Source organism: Narcine bancroftii, unplaced genomic scaffold (genome assembly GCF_036971445.1).
Source record: "Narcine bancroftii isolate sNarBan1 unplaced genomic scaffold, sNarBan1.hap1 Scaffold_242, whole genome shotgun sequence".
Classification (NCBI taxonomy): domain Eukaryota; kingdom Metazoa; phylum Chordata; class Chondrichthyes; order Torpediniformes; family Narcinidae; genus Narcine; species Narcine bancroftii.
The window spans coordinates 79,700-98,294 of NW_027211977.1; the positions used below are offsets into that span (position 1 = coordinate 79,700).

At 46.0% G+C, this 18,595-nt stretch overlaps 1 protein-coding gene across 2 annotated transcripts in view; it reads left to right on the top strand.

Moving 5' to 3' along the window:
• Positions 1–5,629: 5,629 nt before the first annotated feature.
• The window catches only part of LOC138750730 (neural cell adhesion molecule 1-like), a 38,272-nt gene continuing 25,306 nt past the window's right edge, over positions 5,630–18,595 (top strand). For both annotated transcript variants that reach the window (XM_069912848.1, XM_069912847.1), the window contains exon 1: positions 5,630–5,858. In XM_069912848.1, coding sequence (XP_069768949.1) covers positions 5,804–5,858 — 55 coding nt within the window. In that variant the 5' untranslated portion in view covers positions 5,630–5,803. The remainder of the gene's footprint in view (positions 5,859–18,595) is intronic.

Sequence of the window (18,595 nt, forward strand, 5' to 3'; positions counted from 1 at the left end):
CATCTTGTCCACGTTGGGACACAGGTCACGTCATGGGATTCCTCCCCCCTCGACTTCTTCAGTCAGAGGGTCGTGGGGTCTGTGGAACTTGTTGCCATGCCTGTGGAAGGGAGGTCGTTGGGTGTGTTTAAGGCAGAGATTGACAGGAATTTGATGAGTCAGGGCATCAAGTGTCACGGGGAGAGGGGCTGAGTGGGAGAATGGATTGGCTCATGATTAACATAGAACATTATAGCACAGTACAGACCATTCGACCCTCGATGTTCTGCTGACCCAAATAGTCCTTCCATAAAAAATGTATCCCTTTTCCATTTTCCTTCCATTCATGTCTCTGTCTTAAATGCCTTCAATGTTCCAGCCTCCACCACGTCCCCTGGTGTTTGCTGATCCTGCCCTGGGAAACAGGTACTGTCCATCCACTGTCTAATCTTATCGACCTCCATCAAGTCTCCTCTCATCCATCATCTCTCCAGAGAGAAAAGTCCCAGCTCTGCGAAACTTGCTTCACGAGACCCATTCCCAAATCCAGGCCACACCCTAGTGAATATTCTCTGCACCCCCTGAAAATGGCAAGGCAGACTCGATGGGCCAATTGGCCTACTTCTGCTCCGATATCTTGCGATCTCACCTCGTCCTCCGCTCCCCACCTCCCTCCCTCCATCCTGCAAGCGACCGCCCTGCGACCACCCGACTGACAAAAAGGAAATCTCCCCAGAATTTCTGCATTCTGTGCCTGCATAGAGTTGCTAATGGACGCTGCTAATGGACGCTGCTAATGGATCCTGTACCATGGATGTTCCTCCCCACAACCCTACACCCCCCACCACTTTTGGAATGAATTCCTTCCATCTCACTCCCCACGAAGTCGCCTGAGATGCTCCTGGGAAGATTTCTGAACAGTTTTGCCTCAGAGTATAAACATAACGTCTTCAAACCCTTACCTCCACCCCACCCCGAAACCCTGAATCAGACCCCAGCTTGTGACCCAATCCTGGGGATCTGTTATTGTATATATTAACCCGCCCCCGAACCCCTGGATCAGACCCAAGCCTGTAACCCTTCCCGTGGATCTGTTATTCTATATATAAACCCCAACGAACCTCTGGATTAGACACCAGCCTGTGACCCACACCCGGGGATCTGTTATTTTATATATAAACCACCCCGAACCCTTGGATCAGACCGCAGCCTGTGACTCACTCCTCGGGATCTGTTATTCTATATATAACACCCCCCCAACCCCTGGATCAGACCCCAGCCTGTAACCCCCCTCCCGTGGATCTGTTATTCTATATATAAACCCCAACGAACCTCTGGATTAGACACCAGCCTGTGACCCACACCCGGGGATCTGTTATTTTATATATAAACCACCCCGAACCCTTGGATCAGACCGCAGCCTGTGACTCACTCCTCGGGATCTGTTATTCTATATATAACACCCCACCAACCCCTGGATCAGACCCCAGCCTGTAACCCCCCTCCCGTGGATCTGTTATTCTACATATAAGCCCCCTTGAACCCCTGAATCAGAACCCAACCTTTAACCCACTCCCGGGGATTTGTTATTCTCTATATAAACCCCCTGAACCCCTGGATCAAACCCCAGCCTGTGACCCCCTCCCGGGGATCTGTTAATCTATATTTAAGCCCCTGAACCCCTGGATCAGACACCAGCTTGTGACCCACTCCCGGGGATCTGTTATTCTATATATAAACCCCCCTGCCCCCCCATCCCCGGACCCCTGGATCAGACCCCAGCCTGTGACCTACTCCACGGGGATGTGTTATTCTGTATATAAACCCCCAAACCCGTGGATCGGACCCCAGCATGTAACCCACTCTCGGGAATCTTTTATTATCTGTATAAACCCCTCGAACCCCTGGATCAGACCCCAGCCTGTGACCTAATCTCTGGGGATCTATTATTCTATATATAAACCCCAAAACTCTGGATCGGACCCCAGCCTGTGACCCACTCCCAGGGATCTGTTATTCTATATGTAAACCCTCATAATCCCTGGATCAGACCCCAGCCTGTAACCCACTCTCGGGGATCTGTTATTTTATATATAAATTCCCGAACTCCTGGATCAGACCCCAGCCTGTGACCCCCTCCTGGGGATCTGTTATTCTATATATAAACCCCAACGAACCTCTGGATTAGACGCCAGCCTGTGACCCACACCCGGGTATCTATTATTCTATATATAAACCACCCCCAACCCCTGGATCAGACCCCAGCCTGTAACCCCCTCCCGTGGATCTGTTAATCTACATTTCAGCCCCCTTGAACCCCAAAATCAGAACCCAACCTTTAACTCATTCCTGGGGATTTGTTATTCTCTATATAAACCCCCGAAGCCCTGGATCAGACCCCAGCCTGTGAACCCCTCACGGGGATCTGTTATTCTATATTTAAACCACCTGAATCCGTGGATCAGACCCCAGCCTGTGACCCACACCCATGGATCTGTTATTCTATACATAAACCCCCCCCCCCCAAACCCCTGGATCAGACCCCAGCCTGTAACCCACTCCCAGGGATCTGCTATTACATATATAAACCCACTGAATGCCTGGATCAGACCTCAGCCTGTTACCCACTCCCGGGGATTTGTTATTCTATATATCTTTGGCTTGGCTTCGCGGACGAAGATTTATGGAGAGGGTAAAAAGTCCACGTCAGCTGCAGGCTCGTTTGTGGCTGACAAGTCCGATGCGGGACAGGCAGACACGATTGCAGCGGTTGCAGGGGAAAATTGGTTGGTTGGGGTTGGGTGTTGGGTTTTTCCTCCTTTGCCTTTTGTCAGTGAGGTGGGCTCTGCGGTCTTTTTCAAAGGAGGTTGCTGCCCGCCAAACTGTGAGGCGCCAAGATGCACGGTTTGAGGCGTTATCAGCCCACTGGCGGTGGTCAATGTGGCAGGCACCAAGAGATTTCTTTAGGCAGTCCTTGTACCTTTTCTTTGGTGCACCTCTGTCATGGTGGCCAGTGGAGAGCTCGCCATATAACACGATCTTGGGAAGGCGATGGTCCTCCATTCTGGAGACGTGACCCATCCAGCGCAGCTGGATCTTCAGCAGCGTGGACTCGATGCTGTCGACCTCTGCCATCTCGAGTACTTCGACGTTAGGGATGTAAGCGCTCCAATGGATGTTGAGGATGGAGCGGAGACAACGCTGGTGGAAGCGTTCTAGGAGCCGTAGGTGGTACCGGTAGAGGACCCATGATTCGGAGCCGAACAGGAGTGTGGGTATGACAACGGCTCTGTATACGCTTATCTTTGTGAGGTTTTTCAGTTGGTTGTTTTTCCAGACTCTTTTGTGTAGTCTTCCAAAGGCGCTATTTGCCTTGGCGAGTCTGTTGTCTATCTCATTGTCGATCCTTGCATCTGATGAAATGGTGCAGCCGAGATAGGTAAACTGGTTGACCGTTTTGAGTTTTGTGTGCCCGATGGAGATGTGGGGGGGCTGGTAATCATGGTGGGGAGCTGGCTGATGGAGGACCTCAGTTTTCTTCAGGCTGACTTCCAGGCCAAACATTTTGGCAGTTTCCGCAAAGCAGGACGTCAAGCGCTGAAGAGCTGGCTCTGAATGGGCAACTAAAACCCTTACCGAACCACTCGATCAGACCCCAGGCGGTAACCTACTCCCGGGTATCTGTTATTCAATATATAAACCCCCCCGAACGCCTGGATCAGACCCTAGCATGTGACCCACTCCTGGGGATCTGTTATTCTATATATAAACCCTTACCGAACCACTCGATCAGTCCCCAGGCGGTAACCCACTCCTGGGGATCTGTTATTCTATAGATAAACCCCCGAACGCCTGGATCAGACACCAGCCTGTGATCCACTCCCGGGGATTTGTTATTCTATATATAAACCCTTACCGAACCACTCAATCAGACCCCAGGCAGTAACCCACTCCCGGGGATCTGTTATTCTATATATAAACCCCCGAACGCCTGGATCAGACCCCAGCCTGTGACCTACTCCCCGGGGATCTTTTATTCTGTATATAAACCCCCAAACACGTATATTGGACCCCAGCATGTAACCCACTCCTGAGGATTTGTTATTCAATCTAACCCTGCCGAACCACAGCATCAGACCCCAACCTGTATCCCACTCCCTGGGATCTATTATTCTTTATATAAACCCTCGATCCCCTGAATCAGACCCCAGCCTGTAACCCACACCCAGGGATCTGTTATTCTATATATAAACCCCCCGAACACCTGGATCAGACCTCAGCCTGTTACCCACTACCGGTGATTTGTTATTCTATATATAAAACACACCGAACCACTGGATCAGACCCCAGCCTCTAACACACTCCCGGGTATGTTATTCTGTATATAAACCCCCCGAACCCCTGGATCAGACCCCAGCCTGTGACCCCCTCCTGGGGTTCTGTTATTCTATATATTAAACCCCCCCCTGTACCCCTGGATCAGACCCCAGCCTGTGACCCACACCCAGGGATTTGTTCTTCTATATATAAACCCTCCCGAACCCCTGCATCAGACCCCAGCCTGTAATCCACTCCCTGAGCACTCCCCCCACTCCACTGTGAGGTGGAATGATTGTGAGCCTGTTATTTTGGGTTTCAGGGGAAAGGGGAGGCACAGAGAGTGGGGACGTGTCTGGCATCCTGCACGTTGGCACTGGGACCTTTAATCTCTCTGACACAAACTAATGTTCTCCCTCTGTTGTGCTGGCCCGGACCACACAATGAGTCGGCACTCGGATCGTGGGACATGTTGCCAGGTGGTTCCAGGCCAGTGAGGGAGGGCATTCTGGTGGTAGGCTGTGAGGGAGGAGGGTTGGGGACCAGAGCGGGGCAATGCGATGGGGTAGTAGGCAGGTCTACCGCCCTGATCTGGGCAGTGGCTGGATTGTCAGAACCTAGGGGAGGGACCGTGGATTCATTCCCTTATCGGGGACAGGTGTGTTTGTGAGAGGGAAAGTGCATTTGATAGAGAGAGAGAGTGTGTGTTAGAGAGATAGAATGAGAAAGTGTGAGAGGGAGATTGTGTGAAGAGCGAGTGTGTGGGTGTGAGAGTGTTAGAGAGATAGAGAGAGGGAGAATGTGTGAAGAGCGTGTGTGGGTGCGAAAGTGTGTTAGAGAGATAGAGAGAGTGAGAAAGTGTGAGAGAGAATGTGTGAATGTATGAGACAGAGAGACAGTGTCTGTGAGAGTCTCTCTCACTCTCTCTCTCTCTGACTGTATGTCTCTGAGTCTCTGTCCAGTTTTGGTTCTGTCCTAGACACCCAGCCGGTTCCCGTCTGCCCCTCAGGTTTTGGGGAGGTGGGAGGTAGCCAGCTCGGAGCCCTCGGAGGCTGGGGTGGAACTCAATCTGAGCCGGTCCAGGCGCCAGGGAGGGAGGTGAGAATCCTAACGAGGGGGATGAACGTGCAGGAGATGGGAGATAAGGTGGAGCCAGGGGAAGGTTGCTGGCAGCCAGGGCCAAACCAGAGGCAATAAATAGGCATGGGTGGCCCGTCAGACTGCACACAAAGACCACAGTTATCCAGATCCCTGGGCAACAGACCACAGGGCTCAGAGAACAGGGAGGGAGGGAGGGAGGGAGGCAGAGAGAGAGAGAGGGAGGGAAAGGGAAATAGAAATACAGAGAGAGAGAGAGACTGGTTAAGAGGCAGAAAGAAAGGGGGAAGTAGAAAGAGAGGGAGATAGAGAGAAAGATAGGCCGTTAGAGAGAGAAAGAGAGGAAAAATAGATAGAGAGAGAGAGAGAGAAAGAGGTAGACAGAGAGGAGAGAACACCCACACGGACCATGCTGTTCCTGACTGTCTACGCCGGGCTCTTGTGGCTGGGCAACATTGTAGCAGGTAAAATATTTCCATTCTTGGGGTGGGGGGAGTTGTGGCACTTTATCTGCAGCGGCGTGCCCGGACGCGGAGGGGGGGGGGCCGGTACACGGAGCTGGGGTGCCCGTGTCTCAGGTGTGCAATGGGGTGGTGGGGTAGTGGGGAAACAATGTGGCCCCTTCCACACCAACACGGCCAGCAGTGCTGGTGCGTGTGGGGGTGGATGGGTGTGTATGTGTGAGGGTACGTGGTTGGGTTTGCAGGTTTGTGTGAGTGTAGGTGTGTGTGAGTGTAGGTGTGTGTGTGTGTGTGTAGGTTCATGTACTTGTGTGAGTAGGTGTGTGAGTGGGTGTTTGTGTGTGTGCACAGGTTCGTGTATTTGTATGAGTGTAGGTGTGTGTGAGAGTGTGGGGGAGTGTATGTGTGAGTGGCTGGGAGTGTGTAAGTTCATGGGTGTTTATGAGTGTAGGTGTGTATGTGTGAGTGGGTGTAGGTGTGTGTGGTTTGTGTGTGAGTGTGGGGGTGTGTAAGTTCATGGGTGTGTGAGTGTAGGTCTGTGTGAGAGTGGGCTGTGTATGTGTGAGTGGGTGTAGGTGTGCGTTTGTGTGTGTGTGTGTGTGTGTGTGTGTGTGTGTGTGTGTGTGTGTGTGTGTGTGCGTGCGCGTGTGTATGGGGGGAGGGGTGACAGTGGTCCAGCCTCCGCCTCTTGGCCACAGAGACCCAGATTTGATCCTGACCTTTGCCAAGGTCTGATTTATTCTGTGAATTGTCTTAATGGGCCATCGCCGACCATCGTACAGAGCTAAACACAAGCTAAACTCAGCAGATACAGTCTCTACAGGACTTGACATAATAGAGGTCGACAGGATTCTGAGAGGCTTAGACAGGGTGGGTGGCCAGCGCCTGTTTCCCAGGGCAGGATCAGCAAACACCAGGGGATGTGTGTACAAGATGAGGGGAGATAGTGAGAGTGGTTGGGGCCTGGAATGCGTTACGGTGGGGGGGTGGGGTGGGGGGTAGGGGGTGGAGGCTGGTACAATATGGACCTTTAAAAGACTCTTAGGCAGGAACACGGATGGAAGGGATATAAAGGGTTGAGGGAGGGGAGGGGGAGATTGGAGAGTAGGTTTATATGGGTCAGCACAACATTGTGGGCCGAAGGGCCTGGGCTGCGCTGGAATGTTCTAAACAATGAACTTTGGCTCTTCCAACTTTTTATCGCTTGGTTTGTAAGAAAATGATTTCATACTCACGGACTGGAAACTCCTGAGGATTTTGGAGGAAATTCACGCTCTCTGCATCACTCCCTCTGCAACGAGATTGTTCTGCTCTCTCCCCCCCCAATGCTCCCTCTCTCTTTCCCCCTCTTAAATGCTCCCTCTTTCTCTCCCCTCTCTCTCAAACGTTCCCTCTCCCCTTCTCTCATATGCTCCCTCTCTTGCATGCTCACTCTCACACGCTTCCTCACCCCCTCTCTCTAGCACTCTAACTGTCTCTCTCACTCACTCACTCACTTTGCCCTCTCTCTCTCTCATACACTCCCTTTCTCTCTCAGACGCTCTCTCCTCTCGCACTCTAACTCTCTCACTCACTCTCCCCCATCTCTTATACATTCCCTCTCTCTCAAATGCTCCCTCTCTCTCTCCCTCTTGCACGCTCACTCTCACACTCTCCCCCCTCTCTCAAACGCTCTCTCCTTCTCTCCCTCTCTCTCAAACTCCCTCTCATTTTGTATTTAAGGCAGCCCTTATGATGCATTGAGTACAAACAATTGTGCTGCTAGAATCTCTGGTTAATTTGCTGTTGGCTCATGCCTTCCCCTTCCCTGTGTGTTCGATAGGAACACGGTTAGCCTAGTGGTCAGTCCACAGCGCTTGCGATCCCGGGTTCAAATCTGCCGCTGTCCATAAAGAAATTGTACGTTCTCCCCATGACTGCATGGGTTCCCTCCCACTGTTCAAAAAACATGTCAACGTTTGTAGGTTAATTGGGGCATTTGGGCAGTACAGGCTTGTGGGCCAAAAAATGGCCAATGGGATTTAATGCAGACAAGTGTGAGGTGTATTTTGGAAGGACAAACCAAGAAAGGACGTACATGGTAAACGGTTGGGCACTGAGGAGTGCGATAGTGGGTCTGGGCTGGAATTATAAGCCACACTTGTTATGCTTTGAGTAAACACCTTGTTATCTTTTCACCTCATGAGGAATAAGATATTTTTCGTTTTTTATGTTGTCAGTAGGAGAGATTATGGAAGAAACCAACTAAACACGACGGCCTCATGGGGAAGGGGGCCTATAAACTTTGAGCACAGCCCATAGCCAATAAAAGGGTGAGAGCACCTGGTTTGCAGGAAAAAGAATCTTAAGTCAAGTCCAAGTTTGATGTCATTTGATTGTCCAAGAACAGCAGCGTTCCCCGGTCCTCGGTGTACAACACGCAGACACACAACCAGACATAACACACATACAGACACACGGTACACATTCAGGACAAATGAGGGGAGGAAACTTCAGCAGATATGTCGGGGGGAGGAGGGAGGGGACAGTGGATGAGTGAACTCTCCGCTCCAAACTTCTTTGCTCAGTGTCGTTCACTGTGATGTCTGACCCTCACCCTCATCCCAATGTTCTGCCAAATTCCAGGTGACCTAAAATTCATTCTGGACCATTCAACCAATATGCATTTTAAGAGGAATCGAATACAAGAGTAGGGATGTGATGTTGAGGCTTTATGTGGCCCTGGTGAGTCCTCACATGAAGATTGTGAGCAGTTTTGGGCTCTCGTTGAAGAAAGGATGTGCTAGCATTGGAGAGGGTGCAGAGGAGCTTCACAAGGACGATTCCGGGAATGAAAGGGTTATCACACGAGGAGCGTTTGATGGCTCTTGGCCTGAACTCAGTGGAATTTAGGAGAATTGGGGGGGGTCTCATTGAAACATTTTGAATGTTGAAAGGTGTGGACAAGGTAGATGTAGAAAGGTTGTACCCCATGGTGGGAGAGTCCAGGACAAGAAGGTCAACTTCAGGATTGAAGGGCGTCTGCTTAGAACAGAGATGCGGAGGAATTTCTTCAGCTCGAGGAGGTTGAATCTGGGGGATTTGTTGCCACAGGCTGTTATGGAGGCCAGGTCATTGGGTGTATTTAAGGCAGAGGTTCACAGTTCAGAGCATCAAGGGTTACGGGGAGAAGACCGGGCAGTGGGGCTGAGTGGGAGAATGGATCAGTTCGTGATTGGACGGTGGGGCCGATTCGATGGCTGGACCATGGAGTGACGGGTGGTTGGATCTCCTGCCGATCAGGGGAGCAACATCACACTCCTCCCTCCCGTTCAACACTACCCCCTCTCCCCACCATTCACTGACCGAGGTTTTCTCCACACTGAGGAATATTCTGGTGCACTCGACAATGTACATCGCTCTGTCCTTTCCCCATGGAATCTCTGCCAGATTCTTACTGCGGGGAGGATGGTGGAGAAGGACAGACCGTCAGTAAAAACAAAATCTCACACAAGCAGGGCACCGATGTTCATGAGCTTGGAGAGGGGCGAATGGGGTGCGCCTCTGCAAGGGCTCAGCAGGCTTGGGGACGGGAAGTGGGAGCACAATGATGCCCTTTGGCCCGACGGCCACTCTGCTAGCCCAGGGGTTCATCTGCAATGAGAGGAGAAAGTGGAGGAAGTCACTGTCCAGAACAGTGGTGATGAACTTGGGGGGGTGGTGGTGGGGAGCACAACAGAGGGGAGAGGTGGAGGCAAGTGAGGTGGGGGAGTGGACAGAGACAATGTAGAAAGGTTGTTCCCCCACGGTGGGAGAGTCCAGGACAAGAGGGCACAACTTCAGGATTGAAGGGCATCCGCTTAGAACAGAGACGAGAGAGGATTTCATTCAGCCGGAGGATGGTGAACCTGAGGGATTGTTGCCACAGGCGGTTGTGGAGGCCGGGTCATTGGGTTTATTTAAGGCAGAGATTGATCGGTTCTTGATTAGCCGGGGCATCAAAGATTATGAGGAGACAGCTGGGCAGTGGGGCTGAATGGGAGAATGGATCAGCTTGTGGGGAAGACTCGATGGGCTGAATGGCCTATTCCTGCTTCTCTGTCTTCTGGTCATAACATCCCTGATGTATGGAGATCCAGAATCAGAATCTCCCCCAAGTAGTATTTGACCTAAGAAGGAAGTGCTGGCTATTTTGAGCCCATTGTTTGTGTTTGGGGTTGACTTATTTTTAACGTTGTGACTTCCTGTGAGTGAAGTTCCCGACTTTTTGGGAAAAGTGTCTGCCCAAGCGAGCTGACGATATTCAAATTCATCGTCACACTGCAAATATAAAACAGCTTCTCCAGGCACGCATGTACACACCCACACACTCACTCATGCACACACACACACAACACACTCATGCACACACATTCACTCAAAAACACTCACACATTAGTGCACAATCACATACATCTCACACACACACCATGAAAAAACCACCCAGATGCATACAAATAATTTGGGATAACAACATTTGTAAGTGGCCCATGGCTCGTCAATGGCGCATCCTGTGGGAAGAAGCTTTCTCTTTGTTGTTGGTACTGTTAGAAACAGAAGGACCTTCACAGAAATTGCTCGAGATAAAAATTGAGAACAAAGAACAATTATTATACAACAATGCAAAGTTGGGTGCTTCCCCTTACCCTGGGAATACACACACACACTGGGGCTCACCCAACTTTTATACAGTTTATTTCAGTATAGAAGTACCCTCCCCCTAACATTCTTCTGCCTCCTGGAGAGGTTTGGCATTAGGCAATCCTGTCTGCCTACGTGCTGTTTCTGTGAACTTGGAGGACCAAGGGGTATCCTGTCGGTGTCCCATCATGTCATTGTCCTTATTCACACCTTCCCGACTCTCAGGGCTTACTAACTTCCTGTATGCAGAACTTGCTGATTCCGTCTAAAAGGCTAGAAGACCCTTATCTTATTCAGACTAACTCTACTTCCTACATTCTAATATCTATTCTTATCCTGTTCATACTGGCTTTATTCATTAGACATATATCTATATTAGTTTCCTCATCTTCATATTTTTATATCAGTTTTACTCATCTCTCACAATCCTCACTTTTCTTTTAGATCAGTGTTATTCATCTCTCACAATCCTCGCTTTTCTTTTAGCTACACTTCGTGACTTCTCAACTGGAATGTATTACTTGTAAACTTAGTCTTTTTCCCAGCTGGTCAGTAAATGAACTGCAGTCTCAGCATCATCAGACAGAATTAGGGAAACATACATCCCTTGGGTTATAGTGTTCTGACGAGGGGTTCATTGAATTAAATACTGCACACAAGTCTTTAGGCAGGGGAGCACCATAATGGCCAGAATAGCGAGTCCAGCTGCTATAAGGGCTGTGGGTATCAGACTCCAGTTACCAATAAAAAGTCTAGTCCATCCCACACCGGACCAAGGTTGCCAAGTCTGAACCTGGGCATGGGAAGATTTTTAAACTCCTGAAGAAGTGCCTGACCGTTGTGAGCATTGTCATTAACCAGTCTTTCACAAACGCTGCCTTCAGCAGCCAACGATTAATCGAGAGCCAGGCGGTTTTGTTGAACTGTGGCTCGTATCTGTCGTCTTTCTTCAGCCCCTAAATTCAGGGCCATCACTGTCTGTTCGGTGATGATCTCCAAGGCTGGAGTCTGATTAAATGATTTAAATGCCAACCAGTTGTGGTGTTCTGGAGCAGCTTACGTCGTTTACAACTGGAACTCCCCTTACAGTGGTGGTTCTTAACATTCCAAATGTCTGTGTGACCCAAAGGATGATTTACAGGAGACCAAGTTGGGGAGGGCTGTTTCTTATCACTTAACCTGTGAGTTGCAGCTTGTCTGCGAACATTAGCATATGTATTCACTCTATCTCTGCTACATGTACAATCCTGACTACCATTCTGTCTGTCATTGTCCCACTATCTTCTTTGTGCTATCTCTTTAAAATTCCTTTTTAATATCTGTAGAGGCCAGAATACAAACCAAGTCTACTCCCCTAAGGCCATTCTGTTCCCCTGGTCCATGTTGGGATCCTATATTAACCCATACTAAATAAGGTACCCCACTATGACTATACTCTATACCTGCGCCCTGTCTGCATTCTCAAGGTAAATAATTGTCACCTCTGCTGCCTCTATTCCAGGAGGACTTAATACATTGTGAGCAATTTGGTGATTTCCCAAAAATTGGGAACCAACAAGTAAACAAAACAGCAAATGGTAAAAACAACATTACAGCACTTTTTCCCGGCGTAGTGTAACTTTCAGATCAGAAGGATGAAGGACAGCACGCCAGGTGGAGGGTAGATTATCAGTGTCGTTAGTCTGTGGTTCAGCAGCTCGTTTAATTCGTTGGATGTGGCTCCATCCCTTTTCTTTCGTTCGCACGGCAGTGTCGGTAATCAAAAGTACACAATAGGGGCCATCCCAGACAGGTTTTAGTTGGTGATCTTGCCATGCTTTTACATATACCCAATCACCAGGTTTAATAGAATGAATAGGATACTCCAGGGGTGGGCAGTAACAGCTGCATGTCTATTTTCTCCATGAGCGCAGCCTGTTTGGCAGCTGCATCTGCCTGTCTGTTCCCCTGTACTTCAGGACTGTCACCACTTTGATGGCTTCGTACATGAACTACAGCTATTTTCTCAGGTAATGTAAGAGCATCTAGAGATAGGACAATTAAGTTTTCATGGATCAACTTTTGTCCTTTTCCAGTTATCATTCCCCGCTCTTTCCAGATCTTCCCAAAGGTGTGCACTACACCAAAAGCATACTCTGAGTCTGTGTAGATCATGCCCACCTTGTTCTCTAGACCCTGGAGAGCTCTACAGAGGGCATACAATTCACAAGATTGTGCTGACCAATGACCGGGAAGGTGACTGGCTTCAATCACCACTCCTTCTTTCCCATCCACTACACTATACCCGCTATAGCGAGTGCCATCAATGCAACGGGAAGATCCATCAAGAAACCACCTTTCACCCTCCTGTAAAGGCTCATCGCTTAAATCCTCTCTAATTTTGGTCTGTAAATCTATTACCTCTAAACATACATGCTCTAACTCATTCATGGTATTGTCAGAATTTGGAGAAACCAAGAAAGCTGCTGGATTGTGTTCTTTATTCGTAATCAGGGTCAAATCATCCCTATCCATTATGATCGCTTCATATTTTAAAATTCTAGTATCTGTAAGCTACCTTCCAGCACGTTGTAAGAGAATATTGTGGACTGTGTGAGGGGTGTGAACTATCATCGGGGCACCAAACGTTATCTTTCGTCCTTCCTCAACTAAAATAGCAGTGGCTGCGATGGCTTGCACACATTCTGGCCAACCACGACAAACAGGGTCTAAAACTTTTGACAGAAAAGCAACTGACTGTCTACAGCCTGCCCTCTCTTGTGTTAGTACTCCAGTGGCTACACCTCCTTTCGCATTGGTATAGGTCAAATGGCTTATTTAGGTCGGGTAAAGCCAACACCGGGGCACTAATAAAGCGCTGTTTCACCAAGTTAAAATCTTTAATCTCTTCCTCTGTCCAGACAACAGCTTCGCCCCCTAGAATCGTGAGTTTATCATAGAGAAATCTGACCAGGCTAGAATAATTTTCAATCCAGATTATACAGTATCCCACTAAACCAAGGAATTTCCTAAGTTCTTGGGCATTCTTGGGAGGTGGGATCTGTAGAATACCACGTATCCTCTCTGGACTTATTTTCCTAGTTCCCTGACTTACCAGATGACCTAAGTATTTAACTTCTAATTGAACAAATTGTAATTTGGATTCGCTCACCCTGAGACCCTTATTCTCCAGAAAATTCAAAAGTTCAACAGTATACTGTTTAACTAATTCGTAAGTTTTTCTCGTAATTAACAAATCATGAACATATTGTATCAACTGACAATTCTCTCTCCGAGGAGCCTCATCTAATATTTGTTCTAAGACCTGGCCGAATAAATTTGGTGATTCTGTAAAGCCCTGGGGAAGGACCGTCCACCGGTATTGATTCTTGCGTCCAGTAAAAGGATTTTCCCATTCAAAGGCAAACATGTCTCTGCTCTCTGTTGCTAACGGACAGGTCCAGAAAGCATCTTTGAGGTCAATCACACTAAACCATTTACTATGGGGATCGATTTTACCTATTATTGTATAGGGATTAGGTACAACTGGGTGACGGGTGAGAATAATTTTGTTCAGCTCCCTCAAGTCTTGCCTCAAGTCCTGCACTAATCGATAGGTACCGTCTGGTTTTTGGACAGGTAAAATTGGGGTATTAAAAGGTGACATACAAGGTTCGAGTATACCATCTTTCACCAACTGGTCAATTACTGGCTGCAGCCCCTTTCGGCCAGCCATAAGAATTGGGTACTGTTTTCGTCTAATTACTTGCTCAGGATCTTTTAAACTAACTTGCAGGGGAGGAATATCTAACACTCCTCTATTGCCTCTTTTTGCCCATACTCCAGGATTTATTAATTCCCGATCTTCCTCGCTTAATACATACAATTGAACCCCGATACCCGATTCCTGTTGTCTGGTGCCGATAGCCAATTGGTCCTGTAAATCTCGTCCTAACAAACAAACTCCAGCTTGGGGAACTAGTAAAATATCCTCTGTTATTATCTTTTCTCCCATTTGTATTCTTCCACCCCTTAATACAGGGACCGTAAAATCTCTTCCTCCCACTCCCGAAATCATCACTGTCCCCTCTATCTTAACACCCTCGGGTGGTTGTGAAATACTAGACCGGGCTGCCCCAGAACCTACTAAAAAGGTCATCTTGTCACTGTGGGGTCCTATGCTTAAATTTACCAATGGTTCTCCATGCAGCCCCACAGTGTGTATTGACTGAGAACCGTGACCCCCCCCCTATTCATAATCTGCTTCCATCTGTCGGACTCTGGCTTTACCCTACCCTTAATTTAGTCTATGTGTCGTCTGAGTCCAGCGTGTTCATTAAATGAAGTGATAGGAGAATCAGTTTATTACACAACATAAGAATAAAGCTTAAGAGGAGTCACGTGACGGAGTAGTGGCCGGACGGTGAACTCCAGCCCTCTCAAGAAAAGTCGGAAAAAACAAAGGAAAACACAAAGGCAAAGAAATAAAAGTTAAAGAAAAGTGAGTATAAAGGTGGAAAGAAGATGGCGACAAAAAAAGAAAAATCGAAATCAACGGTAAGAAGAGAGGAAGAGAAGACAACGGAGGAAGAAGGAGAAGGCCTTACCAGTTCGAAGAGGCCCGCGGTGGAGAGAGAAACCCGCTCCCTCAGGTCGGTAGAAATTGGACTACAAAAATGGCTCGCTGAGCCGAGTAAAAGTGCGCAACCGCGCATGAAAAAAAACACACCGACGGGAGGGGTGACCAGCTGGGGAGTCAATCTCCACAGCCGGCAACGACAGCTGCAGAACACCTGCAGCAAGAACAGAACACAGAAGACAATGAAAACAAGAAAGAAGAGAAGAAAAGGGCAACAAAGAAACAACAGATGGCCAACCCAGAGGAAGAAGAAGAGGAAGAGTACAGTGAATTAGAAGAAGGGAAAGGCAAGGTAAAGGATATACTTTCTCTTGTTAGAGGATACATGGAGTCATTTAAAGAATGGCAAACACAGGAATTTAATGATTTAAGAAGAAGAATAAACAACACAGAAGAGAAAATGAATAAAATAGATATGACCTTAACAGAAATGGGAAAGAAAATGGACAAGATGGAAGAGCGGGAAGCAGCAGTAGAAATGGAGGTAGAGGACTTAAAAAAGAAATTGGAGGAATCTAATAAAAAAAACTAAAGAGACACAAGAACTACTAGCTCAAAAAATAGATAAAATGGAAAATTATAACAGAAGAAATAACATAAAGATAGTGGGCCTTAAGGAAGATGAAGAAGGCAAGAATATGAGGGAGTTTATAAAAGAGTGGATCCCTAAGACCCTAGGATGTCCAGAACTACAGCAAGAAATGGAAATAGAAAGGGCACATAGAGTATTGGCCTCTAAACCACAACCACAACAAAAACCAAGATCTATTGTAGTAAAATTCCTAAGATATACTACGAGAGAAAAGGTACTGGAGAAGACAATGGAAAAAGTAAGAGAGGGCAACAAACCACTGGAGTATAAAGGGCAAAAAATCTTCATTTATCCAGATATAAGTTTTGAACTCCTAAAGAAGAGAAAAGAGTTCAATACAGCAAAGGCGATTTTATGGAAGAAAGGGTATAAATTTATACTAAAGCATCCAGCGGTATTGAAAATATTTATTCCAGGACAACAAAACAGACTATTCTCGGATCCAGAAGAAGCACGAAAATTTGCAGAACAATTACAAAATAGACTGAGGGATGAAGACGTGTAATGAGAGTAAAAATGATCACGATTGATATGTATGTGGGTAAAGAGGTATAAGAGTGTATAGGTATAATGTGCATACGTGAATGTATCTGTATTTAGAGGAAAATATAGATAGTATAGACAAGAATTAATAAGGGAAGGTAATGGAATAGAGAGAATAAGGAGGGAATTAAAAGAGTGACCTTTGTTACATATGAAAAGTGAAATCTTTTCTGGGGGGGCTGGGTGGGGGGGATTTGTGGACACTGCAAAATCAGTTGACGCTTGCGAGTGAATTTGCAAACCCAAATGGAGAGGGGAGATGTGGTTGTCCGACAAGGGATAAAGGACAACTCAGGAGGGGAAGGGGAGATTGGGGCTAAAGAAGTTATAAATAGGAGAATAAGGAAAATGATTGATGTTTTAGGAATGTTGTCTTATAAAGGGTTTAAAATAAGAAAACAGAAATGGAAAAGGAGGAAAGGAAATGATGGAAAAACGGAAAGGGAAGATAAACAAAGTATAAAATGGCTACGTTGAACAATATGACTTTAAATATTAATGGAATACATAACCAAATTAAAAGGAAGAGACTGCTAAATTTACTGAAAAAAGAAAAAATTGATATAGCATTTGTCCAAGAAACACACTTAACTGAATTGGAGCACAAGAAATTAAAGAGAGATTGGGTAGGACATGTAACAGCAGCATCGTATAATTCAAAAGCAAGAGGAGTGGCTATATTAATTAGTAAAAATGTGCCATTTAAAATAGAAGAGGAAATAATAGATCCAGCAGGGAGATATGTAATGATAAAATGTCAGATATATTCGGAGTTTTGGAATCTACTCAATGTATATTCACCTAACGAAGAAGATCAAAAGTTTATGCAAGATATCTTTTTGAAGGTAGCTAATACGCAAGGGAACATACTAATAGGAGGGGATTTCAACCTGAATTTGGATGCAAATATGGATAAAACTGGGAAAAAAATTAACAGAAAGAACAAAGTAACCAAATTTATAATTAAATCAATGCAAGAAATGCAACTTTTGGTTATATGGAGGAAACAAAACCCAAAAGAAAAAGAATATTCATATTACTCGGCTAGACATAAAACATACTCAAGAATAGACCTATTTTTGTTATCAGCTAGTATGCAAGATAGGGTAAGAAAAACAGAATATAAAGCTAGAATACTATCGGACCATTCACCCTTAATATTGACATTAAAGCTAGAGGACATCCCTCCAAGAATGTATAGATGGAGATTAAACCCCATGCTACTTAAAAGGCAGGATTTTAAAGAATTTATTGAAAAACAATTAAAGATGTATTTTGAAATAAATACGGAATCAGTGGAAGATAAGTTTATACTATGGGATGCAATGAAAGCATTCATTAGAGGGCAAATAATAAGTTATGTAACCAAGATGAAGAAGGACTATAATCAGGAAACAGAGCAGTTGGAAAGGGAAATAGTAAATATAGAAAAAAAATTAGCAATGAAGGAAGATACAACTAAAAGAAGAGAATTGGCGGATAAAAAAATAAAATATGAAACATTACAAACATATAAGGTAGAGAAGAATATAATGAAGACAAAACAGAAATATTATGAACTGGGTGAAAAAACGCACAAAATCCTAGCATGGCAGCTTAAGACAGAACAAGCTAAGAAAATGGTATTGGCATCAAGGAAAAAAGACAAACAAATTACATATAATCCAAAAGAAATTAAGGAAAACTTTAGAGAATTCTATGAACAATTATACCGAACTGAAAATGAAGGTAAAGAATGGAAAATAGATGAATTTTTGACTAAAATTGAACTACCAAAACTACAAATAGAGGAACAAAATAAATTAACAGAACCATTTGGAACAGTAGAAATACAAGAGATAATAAAAAAAATTAACAAATAATAAGACACCAGGAGAGGATGGATTTCCAATAGAATTCTACAGAACATTTAAAGACTTATTAATTCCGCCACTCCTGGATGTAATCAACCAGATTGATGAAACACAAAGCTTACCAGATTCATGTAAAACAGCAATAATTACAGTAATGCTAAAGCAAGGGAAAGATCCACTCTCACCAGCGTCATACAGACCAATATCTTTACTAAACACAGATTATAAGATAATAGCTAAACTATTAGCAAACAGATTAGCAGAGCATGTACTGAAAATGGTAAATTTAGACCAAACTGGATTTATCAAAAAAAGACACACAACAGACAATATTTGTAAATTTATTAACTTAATTCATGCAGTAGAAGGAAATAAAGCACCTGCAGTAGCAGTTGCTTTAGACGCAGAGAAGGCCTTCGACAGAGTAGAATGGAATTATTTGTTCAAAGTATTGCAAAAATTCAGTTTACCGGAG